At 50.9% G+C, this 13200-nt stretch overlaps 2 protein-coding genes across 2 annotated transcripts; both read right to left on the reverse strand.

Annotated features, from left to right (window-relative positions):
- Positions 1–841: 841 nt before the first annotated feature.
- OXCT2 (3-oxoacid CoA-transferase 2) lies at positions 842–2410 on the reverse strand. Its single transcript, XM_007952683.1, is given in 1 exon segment — positions 842–2410. A coding segment is annotated over 1 exon segment (1569 nt).
- A 92-nt stretch (positions 2411–2502) lies between these two features.
- LOC103207161 (bone morphogenetic protein 8A-like) lies at positions 2503–11522 on the reverse strand. Its single transcript, XM_007952720.1, has 5 exons — positions 11516–11522; positions 6987–7176; positions 6433–6581; positions 2656–2756; positions 2503–2544 (listed from the first exon to the last, which is right to left on the reverse strand). Exons 1-5 carry the CDS (start codon positions 11520–11522, stop codon positions 2503–2505), a joined length of 489 nt encoding a protein of 162 aa, XP_007950911.1.
- Between the last annotated feature and the right edge of the window lie 1678 nt (positions 11523–13200).

Below are 13200 nucleotides of genomic sequence, written 5' to 3' on the forward strand. Positions count from 1 at the left end.
GGTCGAGACAAGAGGGGACACTACCTTTAAGATGAGAAAACTCACTGACATCCACCAGTTAGGGTTCTGGCATTCCTCCTACTATAAGCTGCAGCCTATTATAGACACAGGTGGATTGTTTATAGAGGCTTCTGGGTAGAGTAGCAGCACCAACAGTCTCTCCTTCCACAGTCTCTCCCAGCAACTAGTTCACTGCCCCACCGAGATGGTCCTGCTTTCCTTCTAGGGACATCTGTCTAGCTACGAGGACAGTGTGGAGGGAAGAGGTAAGGATATAGGGAAATAAAATTTAGCAACAAAATGAAAGAGCCCAGAAAAGTCAGAGGAGCCAAAAGAAAAATCTTAAAGACATATTTCTGTTGATCACAAATTCCCATACATTTGCATATTATTCATGATACTAATAAAAATGGTGCCCTAGGTCTACTCTGGGTGAAGTTATTTTTTTCTCTCATCTTATTTTTTTCTATATTTCCTGATTGAACTATGAGGGACATCACTTCAGTGGAATCCTTCCTATGAGATCACCTAAGCTACATGTAACATAATGTAAACATCACAGAAGATGAAAGGGCCACCAATGTCCTCAGCGATTGTAGCAGAGCTTTCTCAGCACTTACAGAACATACACAATAAGCTTTTACGTTTTTTCTTGTGTTTTTAATTCAAGTCATCCCTCTTGAGAAAGTCTGTCCAGTTGCAGAAAGGTCTGAGAGACCAGAAGGAAACTAGTCAAACTGCTAGTGAAACGTACAAATGTGATGACTGACTTCCTCGCAATTTAGTCCTATGGGGTGAGAATGGAAATCACCCATTCCATGGCAAAGGTTGACTTTGCATTTTACATTCTAATTTGCTGCATTGGCTTGAGGTCCGGTGAGACTGCGAAGGCACACCCTGTGCACTTTTTGATGTCATCCACTGTCAAGCCTTCCCAGAGCTCAATCAGTGTCAGTCCTCTCTTTGGGTCCACAATGAACACGGCCCTTTCCGTGATGATTCAGTTCACACAGCGCTTCCCAGTCAGTGGCATCGTACACTTGTCTAAGATTTTGGGTTCATTTGCCTTTGAACAATGCTGCATGGTGACCACCACTCTGGTTTTGGGACTGGACACTAAATCCATGGCACCTCCCATTCCTTTCACTTTCTTCCCAGGAATCATCCAGTTAGCCAGATCACCATATTTAGAAACCTGCATTCCTCCTAGCATTGTCAGACTGAGGTGTCCCCCCCTGATCATTGCAAATGACTCATCGCTGGAGAAGAAAGAGGCACCAGGAAGAACAGTGACTGTTTGCTTGCCGGCATTGATAAGATCTGCATCCACCTCGCTTTGTGATGGAAATGGTCCCAAGCCCAGGATTCCATTTTCACTCTGAAGATGAACAGTCATATTCGGGCTAATGAAGTTGCTGGCCAGGAGAGGGATCCCTATGCCCAAATTAGCATACATGCCATCCTCAAATTCCAGAGCTGCCCGTTTGATTATGCGAGTCCTCTGGTCATCTTTATCTATGGTGTGTCTGTCTCCCTCTTCCTGGACTGCTAAGTGTTCAATTCTCTTCTCATACTTTTCTCCTTTTATCAAGCGGTCTACATAAATGTTAGGAACATGGATATCTTCTGGGGGGAATGTTCCAACGTCCACAATTTCTTCCACTTCTACCACTGTGATTTCTGCAGCTTTGCAAATAGGCACGTTGAAATTCATTGCGCTTTTCCTGAAGATAACGTTTCCTGAGCGGTCGGCCTTCCATCCTTTCACCAAGGCAAAATCTCCTGTGATTGCTTCCTCCAGAAGATAATGGTGGCCCTGAAACTCCCTCACCTCTCTGGGCTTACTGATGACGGCAAGGTGGCCATCGTTGTAGTACCTGATGGGTGCACCTCCTTCCTGGACCAGCGTCCCATAACCAGTGCTGGTGTAAAAGGCAGGCACCCCAGCGCCCCCCGCGCGGATCCTCTCTGCCAGCGTGCCCTGGGGCGTCAGCTCCAGCTCCAGCTCCCCAGACAAATACTGGTGTTCACAGATGGCGTTCTCCCCAACATAGGAGCAGACAATGCGTTTGATCTGCTTGGTCGCCAGTAAGAGGCCCAGCCCGAAGTCATCCACGCCAACGGTGTTGCTGACCACGGTGAGCCCTTTCACGCCGGTCTTCAGCAAGGCCTGGATCAGGTTCTCTGGGATCCCACAGAGCCCGAACCCACCCATCAGGACGGTGGCGTCATGAGGGATGTCCTTGACGGCCTCCACTGCGTCTTTGTAGAATTTGGCCTGGTGGCGGGGGCTGATGGAGAAGCAGCGAGCACAATCTTTGGACAGAGCGGGGCCGATCCGGGCTCCCCCGGAGCAGACGCCAAAAACGCCAAGCCGCAGCCCCGCGGTGAGGAGCCGGAGCGCCGCCATGTGGAGGGCACGGTCAGAGGCCTCGCAGGGAAGACGCCGGGGCGCGCAACTGAGCTCCGCATGGGGACTCCCAGGCCGCCGCTGCCTTTAAGTCACAGAGGCCGGACGCTCGTCAGGGTGACGTCACCAGGCCTCTGCAGTGGGAACAGCCTAGAGGCGGAGAGCGACCCAGTCTGTGTGGACACAGGCAGAGAGGCCAAGGATGCGCCGGGGCACAGGGCAGACGGATGGGATTCGAAACCTACGTTCAGGCTCTGCGGAGCCTTCGCGCAACCGCTATAGCAGCGGCCCTCGCCTTTGAGGAAGCTGCTCACGCTGCCGCGCTCTCGGGGCTGCTGGTTCGGGACTGGGGAGGGAATCTGCCCTAGTGGTCCCCAGTCAATCTGCTGATTGCTGATCAGAAGACTCTGTCCATAGCCCCGGTGATGGTGCTGCCCTCGGTCGAGTCCCCGTATTAGGTACACAGTCCCTCGGAAGCACAGAGCTGAGCTCACAGCCACCCACCAAGCACTGACCCAAAGCCCCTTCTCCCTCCGCCCCCGCCCGCCCGCCTGACCCTGTGGAGCCTCTGGCAGAAACTCGAGCTTCCCCAGACACACCGAGTATCTATCTAATAAACAGGCACAGCGGTGACCTAATAGTGATGACACTGGGTACTGATAAGGGTGAACAATGGTGGGTCAGGTGTGACAGTCACCCTCACTGAGCACTCTGTATGTAATCCTGTTGACAACTCCAAGTGTGTGCATGCCCCACTCACTACATCCCCCTGGAAGAATTCAAGTTCAACCCTCATTGTGACAGCAGGGACACACTGTCCTGAACAGCCAGCCATCAGTCATAGAGGAAGGGTCCCTCCTGAAGAGCCTGTCCCTCTTCATGCTCCGAGTCCCTTCTCTGGGAACTTGTCAAGGATTCTGCAGTTTTTCTCTCTCTCCACTGAATCATTCCAGTCAGCACACATGAGTACTCTGCCACCTCCTAACCTGAAATGAGGCCACGTTTCCCTCCAGCCACCCATTTCTCAGATTCTCCAGCAGAGCTTCTGGGAGGAGCTGCCTGTTATCACAGCTGCCTGCTTTGGTTCTCCCTCCAGCTCCGCAGTCAGACGGCATCCCCACACTCCACTGAGCTGCTCTGGTCAAGGATGTCAGCAGCTTCCACATGACCAAACCCTCTGGTCACTTCTCAGTCCTGGCCTTACTCAACCTGTCACAGAGGACAGAGGACACTCCCTCCTCCTAGGAAGCCTTCTTTGCTTCCTTCTTCCTTCTCCTGGTGTCTGGGTCACCTTGCTCTCCAGGTTCCTGCTTCCTCCCTGGCTGGTCCCTCTCAGTCTCAGAGGCCCCTCCCTGTAGGACATCTGGATGCTGGAGGCCCCAAGGCTCCAGGCTGGACCTCTTTTTTTGTGTGCTGTTGTACCCCTTCCCAGGAGCTCTGATGGCATAGTGCCTAAGGCATTTGACTATGAACCAGAAGGCTGGCGGTTCAAACCAACCAGCCACTCCTCGGAAGGAAGGTTGGGCAATCTACTTCCATGGAGATACCGCCTCGGAAACCCAAGAAGGGGTTGCTATGAGTCAGGATTGACTTGACGGCAGTGAGTTTGGTTTTGAGTTTGCATTCTTTCCCTGGGTGCTCTCGCCTAGTCCACTTACATGGCAGTGGTTCCTACACCTGGGTCTCCAGCATGCACCTTTCCCTGGAATGATGTTTGTACATGGATGTCTACCAGGATCTCAGTAATATCATGGCCAAAAGAGATTCTTGAGCTAGGAAGCTCAAACTACTCCTGTTTTAATTTTCCGTAACTCACACACACAAAAAAATTCTAGGTATTATCCATGAGTCTTCCTTTCCTCATCTACACACCCAGCTAAAAATAATCAAAACCAAACCCATTGCTTTTGAGTGGATTCCAACTCATAGCGACCCTATAGGACAAAACAGAACTGTCCCACATGGCTTCCAAGGCTGTAATCTTTATGGAAGCAGACTACCACATCTTTCTCCTGTACACCAGCTGGAGGGTTTGAACCTCCCACCTTTTGGTTACCAGACGAGCTCTTAACCACTATTCTACCAAGGCTCCTTCAGCTGTACATAATGCAACAACACAACACACTACCATCGAGTCGGATCTGACTCATAGTGATCCCTCCTTGGGTTTCCGAGGCGGTACCTCTATGGAAGTGGATTGCCCAATCATCCTTCCGAGGAGTGGCTGGTGGGTTTGAACCACCAGCCTTCTGGTTAGCAGTCACATGCCTTAGGCACTATGCCACCAGAGTTGTGTCCTGACAATTCTACCACCACCACTTTTCTCCATCCCAGCTGCTCCCAAGAAGCACTTAACAGCTCTCACCTGGACCACCCTGTGGCTCTCAACAGGTCCATTCTCCCCACTGCAGTCAGAGGATGCTTCATTTTATCATATACTTAAATGAACTTTGTCTTTTATAAGAGTTTAGGTTTATAGAAAATTGCAGAGATAGTACAGAGATTCCCCCATGTATCTGGCAACCAGTCTCCCCTGTTCTTACATCGCTAAGGAACATTTGCTACAACTAAAGAGTCAATATTATTATTAACCAAACACTGTACTCTGTTTAGATTTCCTTAGTTTTTGCCTAATACTCTTTTCTGTCCTGGGATCCCATCTAGGAAACATTGCATTTCTTCATCATGAATCATTAAACTCCTGTAGGTTGTGACAATTTCTCAGACTTTACTTGGTTTTGATGACCTTCAAGTATCAAGAGTAATGGTCAGTGACAACAATAAAAAAAAAAAAAAAGATTAAACAATGACAAAATTGATAGCACAACTGGAATAAAAACTTACTTTCTTATCATAATTGTAAAAAAATGAATACAATAAAAATTAAACCATGCTACTGAATCGAAAAGTAAGATGAAATATAGTTAATAATCCTAATTTTAAAAAATGAAATGGATATTCTGTAGATGTCTTTCCGTTTCAGCACGCCTGATGCTTTGTCCATAGTTACACTGGAGTTGGTGGGTTGGGAGGAAGATCCCCGAGGTGAAGTGCCATCCTCATCAGGTCATTCCACGGGTACCTGCCATCAGCATGATTTCTCACTGTTGATGTGAACCTTGGTCACCTGGCTGCGACAGTGTGTGTCAGCTTTCTCCACCGTAAAGTTACTGTCCCACTGTCTTTGCATACTGTGCTCTTTGAAGGCAAGTTACTAAGCCTAGTCACTCTCAGGGGTGCTGAGTTATGCTCCACCTCCTTGAGGGGCAGTATATCAGAGGGTTCTTTCTTAAAAGTCCAATCAGATCTTGTCATCCTCCATTGCCATTAAATAACACAAACTACCTTAAAAACTCCCAGCACCTTGCCCTGGTCTGCCTTCACTCAGGCCACCCCGTCAACCTCTCAGTCTCCTTCCAGTCTCTCCCTCACTTGCTCTGCTCGAGCCATGGCAGCCCTCCTCCTTCAAAACCACCAATCTTGTGTCCACCTGAGGCCTTCTGGTCATCAGTGCCTTTCTATTGCCCCCAAAATACTTATCGAATGAGTGAATCTTCATTCTACACATGAGAAAACAGGCTTGGAAAGGTAAGTAACCTCCAAGGTCACCAAGCTAGAAAGCTGCAGAGCTGGGATTCAAACCCAGGCCTCTCTGACTCAAAGCCTGAGGGTGGAACTACTTCAGCCTACTGCCCCTCCCCTGAGTGGGCACTCCCAGTGCAGAGAAGGGGGCTCTGTAGACAGAACTGTCCATTTCTTGGGAAGGAAAACATTGCTTCACTCTCTTACCAACTCAGGAAATCACCATTGTTTGAGGGCCTACTGTGTGTCCTTCACTGTGCCAGGAATCTTACTGGCTTTACCTCAAGTCCTCACAGTGGGGAGGGGTTACCTCCCCGGTGTTACATCTGAGAAAGGCTGGGCATCCAGGGCCACATGAGGCAGCGCCACTGCCCCTGACGTGGCCAACAGCCTCAGAGGAGCCCCAGGAGAACATGCCCTGCCCAGAGCCCGAGGCTTACCATCCTCCGTTTCCACATAGAGGCGGAGTCCGAAGTCCTTGTTTTGGTTCAACAACCAGCGGTCACTGGCTGCTGTGACATCCAACACCAGCCAGCCCTCGTCCCCAGCTCGGAGCGTCTGAAGATCCAAAAAGAACAAGTCAGACTCCCTGTGGACACGAAAGAACAATTAACTGAAGCCAGCACAGCTGCCCTGTGTTTCTTGTGCCCACCTGGGGGACGTTTGTGGAGCATCTACCCCACGCCTGTATCTGCGCTGGGCGCCTTTCTCACTGTATCAGGGGTGTTACTGCACCCATGTACAGCCGGGAAGATGGAGGCTCAGAGACCTGTCCAAGGTCCCATAGCCAGGACTGATGCTGGAGCTCTTCCCACAGTGCCAAGAGGCCTCCAGGGTCAAGCATGTCTCCCATCTCTGAGGCTGGTCTCCCCATGAAGTTCCCCTTTCTGTCCTCTGGGACACAAACACACCCCCTACCCCAGGGCTGGGTCAGACACACCAACAGACACTTGACTGTGAGGGAGGGGCAGCCGCAGGGGCGAGGGGAAGGCACCTGTTGGACTGCTCCTTGACCACCTCAAACATGCTGATGTGGAGGGTCCTGTTGACCTGGTAGGTGCTCGGCACCTTGTAAATCCGGAACTCAGCGGCCGTGACCGCCTCCCCGGCTGGGATCTGAGTCAGGTCAAACTGGAACTCCTTCCAGTGGGGCTCCTGGTGGGTCAGGCTGTGGTCTCGCTCCACTGGAAGACAAAGCAGGCTGGAGGTCACTCTCGGCACCAGAGCATGGTGACCTCAAGCTGGACCCAGGCCACAGCACCCAGCCTGCACGGTGGAGCCAATCTCTGTAAATAGGCTCTGCTCCCCCAGGGTATCAGGAGGGTTCCCTGAGGTCATTAGTGAGGTGCCCCCTGCACAGAGCTCAGCAAGGGTAAGCTTTCCTTTTTGGCCCCAGGCCCCAAACACTGACTGCTCTTGCTTAGCCCCCTGCTGGTGGCTCCAGGGCCCACAGACAAGACAGAGGACAAGTCCCTCCTCTAGGAGTCCAGGCTAAAGGGGAGACAAACATCAGACCAAATGCAGAAAAAGGGCCATGTCCCCAGTGGCAAATGTGGGACATTATGTGGACAGAGACATAGCTGACTACATTTCACCATGACAGCAGCTGACCGCAGTCTGCCCAGTGCCCTGGATGGGAGGAAAAGAGAGGGAGAGAGCTTGGAGCTGATATCTGAACCGGGGTCTTGAGGGCTGAGTGTGAATTTGTGACAACGTCAAGGGGAGCCCAGCGAGAGCACAGGGACCTGACTGCTGAGGAGCTTCAGGATGCCTGGGGAAACAAGCACCACAAACAACAGCAAAGGGGGAAGGGCCAAATGGAGCAAAGTGAAGGAGGAAGACTGCAGAGAGACTGGGAAGGAACAGGATAAACAAGGTAGGAGTGACAAGCTCCTTGAGACCCAGATCAAAGACTAGGAGACGTTGGAGGGGCCACTGGGCTTCATGGAGGAGATGACATCGAGCTCGGCCTTGAAGGATGAAATGCGATCTTGACAGGCAGCAAAGGTGACAGGCAGGACATTCCAGGCAGAGAGGACTCTTGCACACAGGCATGGAGGCCACTGGGAGCCACACCCAGGCTGGCAGAGTGGGGTCCAGGACAAGAATGTGGTTGTGGGCTGACTGCGGAGGGCTTGACTTCTGGCTCGGGGCGTGGGCTCTTTGCCAGCGGGAGCACCAGGGTTTGGGGCAACAGGGCAGCAGTGTGGTTTGAGTGGAGGAGGACCGGGAGATGTCCGTGGCACAAGGGTAGGACAGGAGGTTAGGCAGAGGCGGGGTTCAGAGGTGGGGGCTGGTGTGACAGTCTGTGGGAGAGGCCGCAGTTGTGGAACAAACCCCACGTTTCTCCAGCTGTGCAGAAATGCTCAGGACAGTGTATTTGGGGTAGTCTCACGCTAGCCTCCTGCCACTTTCCAATGCCAAAAATCTGTGACTCCGGAAAGCAGGGGCAGGAGCCACCCAGCGCCTTTCTCAAGCCCAACACTGAGATTTTAATTATATGTTTGTGAGTCTTTTTAAAAGTTCTCTCTGTGGCTACTGGACTCAGTGACACAGTTGAGTTTTTAAAAACCCCATGCTGTGCAGCCCAAGACGGATGTGGCAGCACGTCCTGTCCTCGTGGTGGGGACTTGGTCCAGGGATGGGCAGACAAGCAGCTGTGTTGGGCAGAGCCAGGGGACAGATATGTTTGGGCAGGAGGAGATGGACTGTTCATCCCTAGGCCAGGGAGGAAAGAACTAGAATGTCCACTGTCCAGCTGAGAGCCAGGCCATTTCAGACACAGTGCGTCCCTCCTAGATGGGCAGAGGGTGTCCAGGGCAATGTTCAGGATCTTTTCTGGGTGATGCCCTGTGAATATCCACACACTTGTGCCCACCTCCCGACAGACAACCACTCATATGCACACTCAGTGGACGCAGGGGCTGCACAGATCACCTTGAGATGGGGCTGGGCAAAATCCCTGATGTGCAAGTTAAGAAAGAATTAGGTTCGAGCTGTTGGCTGTCACAGGGTGTGTGGGAAGGAGGGTCACTCAGACATGCCCTTCATGGACCACTCCCCAAAGCATCACTATGTGCATCAGTCCCCGTGAGGGGTGCCAAGTAGGTTCTGAGGGCTCACTGGAGAATGTCTGGAGACCTGACACTGGTTTCATGTTGGATCCAGGGACTGAAGGAACAACCCACGAACCAGCCAACTCCATGTGGGCACCAGGCTGTGTGCTCCCCCTCCGTCTGTCCCTCCCTCACTGTCCTGCAGGCATGGACAAGCCCAGAGTCCATGCAGGCTGGCTCAAGAGAGCCTTGCTCAACTGAACTGACCCCAGTTCCAAACTTCCATCCTGTGGGTTTGTGGAACTGATAAATCATCCAGGGGTAAGAGCACAGGACGTCTTCCACCCGGGCTATTCCAGGCAAGCACTAAAAAGTGGGAAATTTTTAGGAAAATGGTAATTTTCAACAAAAATTGATGAAATTTCCTGGGATGTGGAACTGAGCAATGGGAGTGACTTCCTCTGATAGTCAGTAGAGATAGTGGGCAGAGGTCACCCGTGGAGTTGAAGCTTTTTCAGTAGCTGTTGGCTTGGAATTGGACAGACATTTCCCAAAGGCTGGTGTTGTGGAAAACCATTTTCTGGCACCCATGTTTTCCCCTTGTTAACTATGCAAACTGAGCCTGCTTTAGCCAGAGAAGCAACACTGAGCAGTACAGAGAGCTCTGGCTGGTGGCCAGGACCCTGATCTCAGGGCTAACCGTGCACGAATCTTGTACTTCCCCATTGGCCTCAGTCTCCTCTGTGAACCAGAGATAAGGATACTGCCTAGCTTTCCTCATAGGACTGTGAAAGGGCTTTGTAAACAGTTGAGGTGATAGACTGGAGGAATGTTCAGTCAACAGGAGTTTTGAATGGATGTGACTTGCAACCTGTTAACTTTGTGCTAAGATGCAGTATAATCAGGAGGCCATATCAGAAATCCCAAGGACTTGGCTGATAAAAGAAAGACTCTGAATTATCCTTTTCTAAGTAAATATATTCATCCCCTCATTCATTCACAAATTTATCATGTTCAATTTATAAACAAATTCCTTAAGCTCTTACTCTGTGTAAGGCACTGTGCTGGCACTGGGAATAAAGCCGTGAACAGATAGACAAGGCCTCTGCACTCATGGTGTTTACAGTCTAATGGGAGAGACAGAACAGCAACAAATGGTGTTTACAGTCTAATGGGAGAGACAGAACAGCAACAAAAAAAGAAGTGAAATATATGCTCTGTCATTTCTATTGTGATAAATGCTGTGAAGGAAATAGAAGGTTATGGGCTTGAAAGTAAAGCCCACAGTGATGCTTTGGGGAGTGGTCCATGTCTGAGTGGCACGTCTGAGTGACCTCTTTCCCTCTCCTATGCTCACGGCCTTTGAGAAATAGGTAAGCTCAGACATGAACATCCTGTGTAGAGTAATTTGGCAATATCTAGCAAAATTACATATGAATTTACCCTTTGATGTGACAATCCCAAAGACAAACAAAAATATGAAAAGACCAATGCCCAAAGCTCTTCACTGGGCATAAAGAACAGACAAAGCTATACCTGGTTCCACTGGTATCTCTAAATATCAACTTTCCACAAAGTTATAAAAGCTTCCAAAACTGTTCAAAAACATTCAATCAGCTTCTGTTTGGGGAAGCAGTAAATGAATTTACTTTCTGAATCATTCTAATGTGGCTCCTGGGACAATAAACAATCAGAAGCACTCAGCCTTGTCCTCCAGCCTCCGGTAAAATCATCTCCAAATCCCATGATTGCAGGAAAAGCATGCCCTCTCTGGGCAGGAGGATGGGTGTCATTCACTCTTTTCCAGTCCAGGTCTGCGGCCCTGCCTGCACTCACCACTCACAGGCTAAATTTCCAAACGCCAACCTCAGTGTCCACCAGCCTGACACCAACAAAGACTTAGGCTATCTTTGTGCCTGGGACAAAATTGAGAGTCACCCAGACAACCTAAATCTATCTTCTTTCTGACCAAAAGTAAGACTTCAAAAGACACCCTCTTCCTCCAGCTCAGAGGGGCTGTTAAGAGAACGGACCTCTCTGACCTCACCTGATCCATCATTCCTCTCATCATACCCTTCCCTAGCCCACAGGGCCAATGGAGGAACCTAAGTTCACTCTGTCGTACAGGCTGTCTGTGACCTGGCCCCAGCATCTGTCCATCATGGCCTCCTGTGCCTTTTGGCTGCAAACACTCCCACCTCTATTGTCTCCTCAATGCCACTCTCTCCTGAGTTGTCCTCTACTCTGCCATGTCCCCCACCCCACCATGTGCCCCTCTCTGCTATGTCACCTATTCCACCACATCTCCCTCCCCTGCTTTGGTCCCCACTTCACCATATCTCCCTCCCAACAATGTCTCCCTCCCCCACCACATCCCCAACCCTGTCATGTCCTCCACCCTACTGTATCTCCCTCTCTACCATGTCCCCTGCCCCACCACGTCTCCCTCCCCCACCATATTCCCTACTCGCCATGTCCCTCACCCCTGCTAAAGCTCCTTTCCTTTCAGTACAGTTTTAAGAGCCTCCTCATCCCTCCTCTAACCCCGTCACACAGCAGGCCTGCACCAGAGGCTCGTGTCCTCTGGTTAGCTCTTTGAAGGCAGGAACTGAGCATGGTGGAGTAAAAGCAGGAGGCTCTCAGCGATCCACTCCCCAAGGCCCCTGTGTTCAATGGGCCCAGAGGAGATGCTAGGCCCATGCTGCCCAAGGGCTCCTGGACCGCTATATGGCAGCTCAGTGTCCAGGACCCACTGTCCCTGGGCTGGTATCTCTGCTGTTCTGAGGTGGCTTCTGTGTCCCTCACAGTGTGTCTCCATCTGAAGCTTCTCTGTGGACTTGCCTCCCTTCATGGCCCTGGGGATGGACGGCAGGCTCCCCTGACCTAGGCAGCAGGTGGGCTGGGCCTGTCTAGCTGGTCCTGCCAGTAACAAAGGCTGAGAGTGAGGGCACTTCAGACCTAAAACAAGACCCAGCCTCCATGGCCTCTGCAGGGCCACAGAATAGCTTGTGATTCTACTTGTCGACTCTGCATTTTGAAAGGGTTTCTCCCACCCGGAAATCTCAGCATGGCCATGAAGGGACCTAGGCTTCATTTCTGAGGTATTTTTAGTTAGTTTTCATTACTGACTTTTGTCAAGAGTTGTTTCCATAAATGGTCTGCACTCATAATTACTGATCCAGGCCTCAGACAACTTCAGACCTCAAATTAAAAGGAAACACCCACACATTTGACCACATCAAGCCCAGCAAGGCCAAAAATATATTCACAGAGATGTGAGCAAAAAAGCAGCAGTTCCTCCAGCTGAAACCTGGGGCAAGAACGGAAGTGTGGGAGGTTTTCCAGAAAGACGTGGTCATGGTGACACAGCTCCTCACCCCAGTGAGTAAGGGGTTCCTAGGAAGAGGAGAGTCTGGGTGTACTTCCCTACCTGTTCCTCACCCCTGGAGGAGCCCCCATTAGGGGCACGGGGTGGGCATATTCTTTGGTCAGAGCTGCAAAGTCTTTCAAGGCCTCCCTGCATAGATGGGGAAACTGAGGCCCAGAAAGGGCAGAGACCTTGCAAGGGTCACAGTTCAGATTAGGTGTCCTTGTGTAGGCTTTCAAATTTGGAGTCAATGTAAAATGAGTGGCCTTCGTCTGATTGTTGATGGGGTAGAGTTTGAGATGGGGTAGAGTATTGAGATGGGGTAGAGTTTACCTGTAAACAAGATTCTTATGTGAACAGGTACCCTTCAAATGCCTAAAGCCACCTTGCTCTGGGAAAGGCCTTCAAGGACTCAGGGTTTCTGAGGAGGGTCCTGTTGTAGGTTTCTGGAAGACAGGGAGGCCTGGCCCTGTACCTGTCCCACCTGATCAGCCCCAGGTCCCTTCACTTGGCTTTCAGAAATCCCCTGCCTCCTGCCACATTCCTCTTTCTTTCCTTTTCACCAGTGTGACCTGACCACCTGCCACACAGGGGCTGGGGTGCACAGTGGGCTGGGGCTGCCAGGAAGTCAGATTTGGTCCCTGTTCTCAGATTGTTCAGAAAGAGAAAGAGGGGATTAGACAAGGCAGAAAGTGACTAGAATCCTAGGAGAAATACACACAATGAAGGATGGGGGCTCTAGTCAGGTAGAGTGCCTTAGGGAGGAGGGGTTAGGAAAGGTAACT

The sequence above is a fragment of the Orycteropus afer genome, unplaced genomic scaffold, assembly GCF_000298275.1.
Source record: "Orycteropus afer afer isolate SDZICR_OR568_19922 unplaced genomic scaffold, OryAfe1.0 scaffold00355, whole genome shotgun sequence".
NCBI lineage: Eukaryota > Metazoa > Chordata > Mammalia > Tubulidentata > Orycteropodidae > Orycteropus > Orycteropus afer.

Bases quoted from the DNA above. Each gene is read 5' to 3' on its own strand.
- LOC103207161 (XM_007952720.1), bottom strand. The intron at 6,582-6,986 runs GTGCCTTCCCCT...TCGTGTCCACAG, and splicing joins GTCAAGGAGCAGTCCAACAG to GGAGTCTGACTTGTTCTTTT. The intron at 2,757-6,432 runs GTAAGCCTCGGG...TTCCCTCCCCAG, and splicing joins CTATGTGGAAACGGAGGATG to TCCCGAACCAGCAGCCCCGA.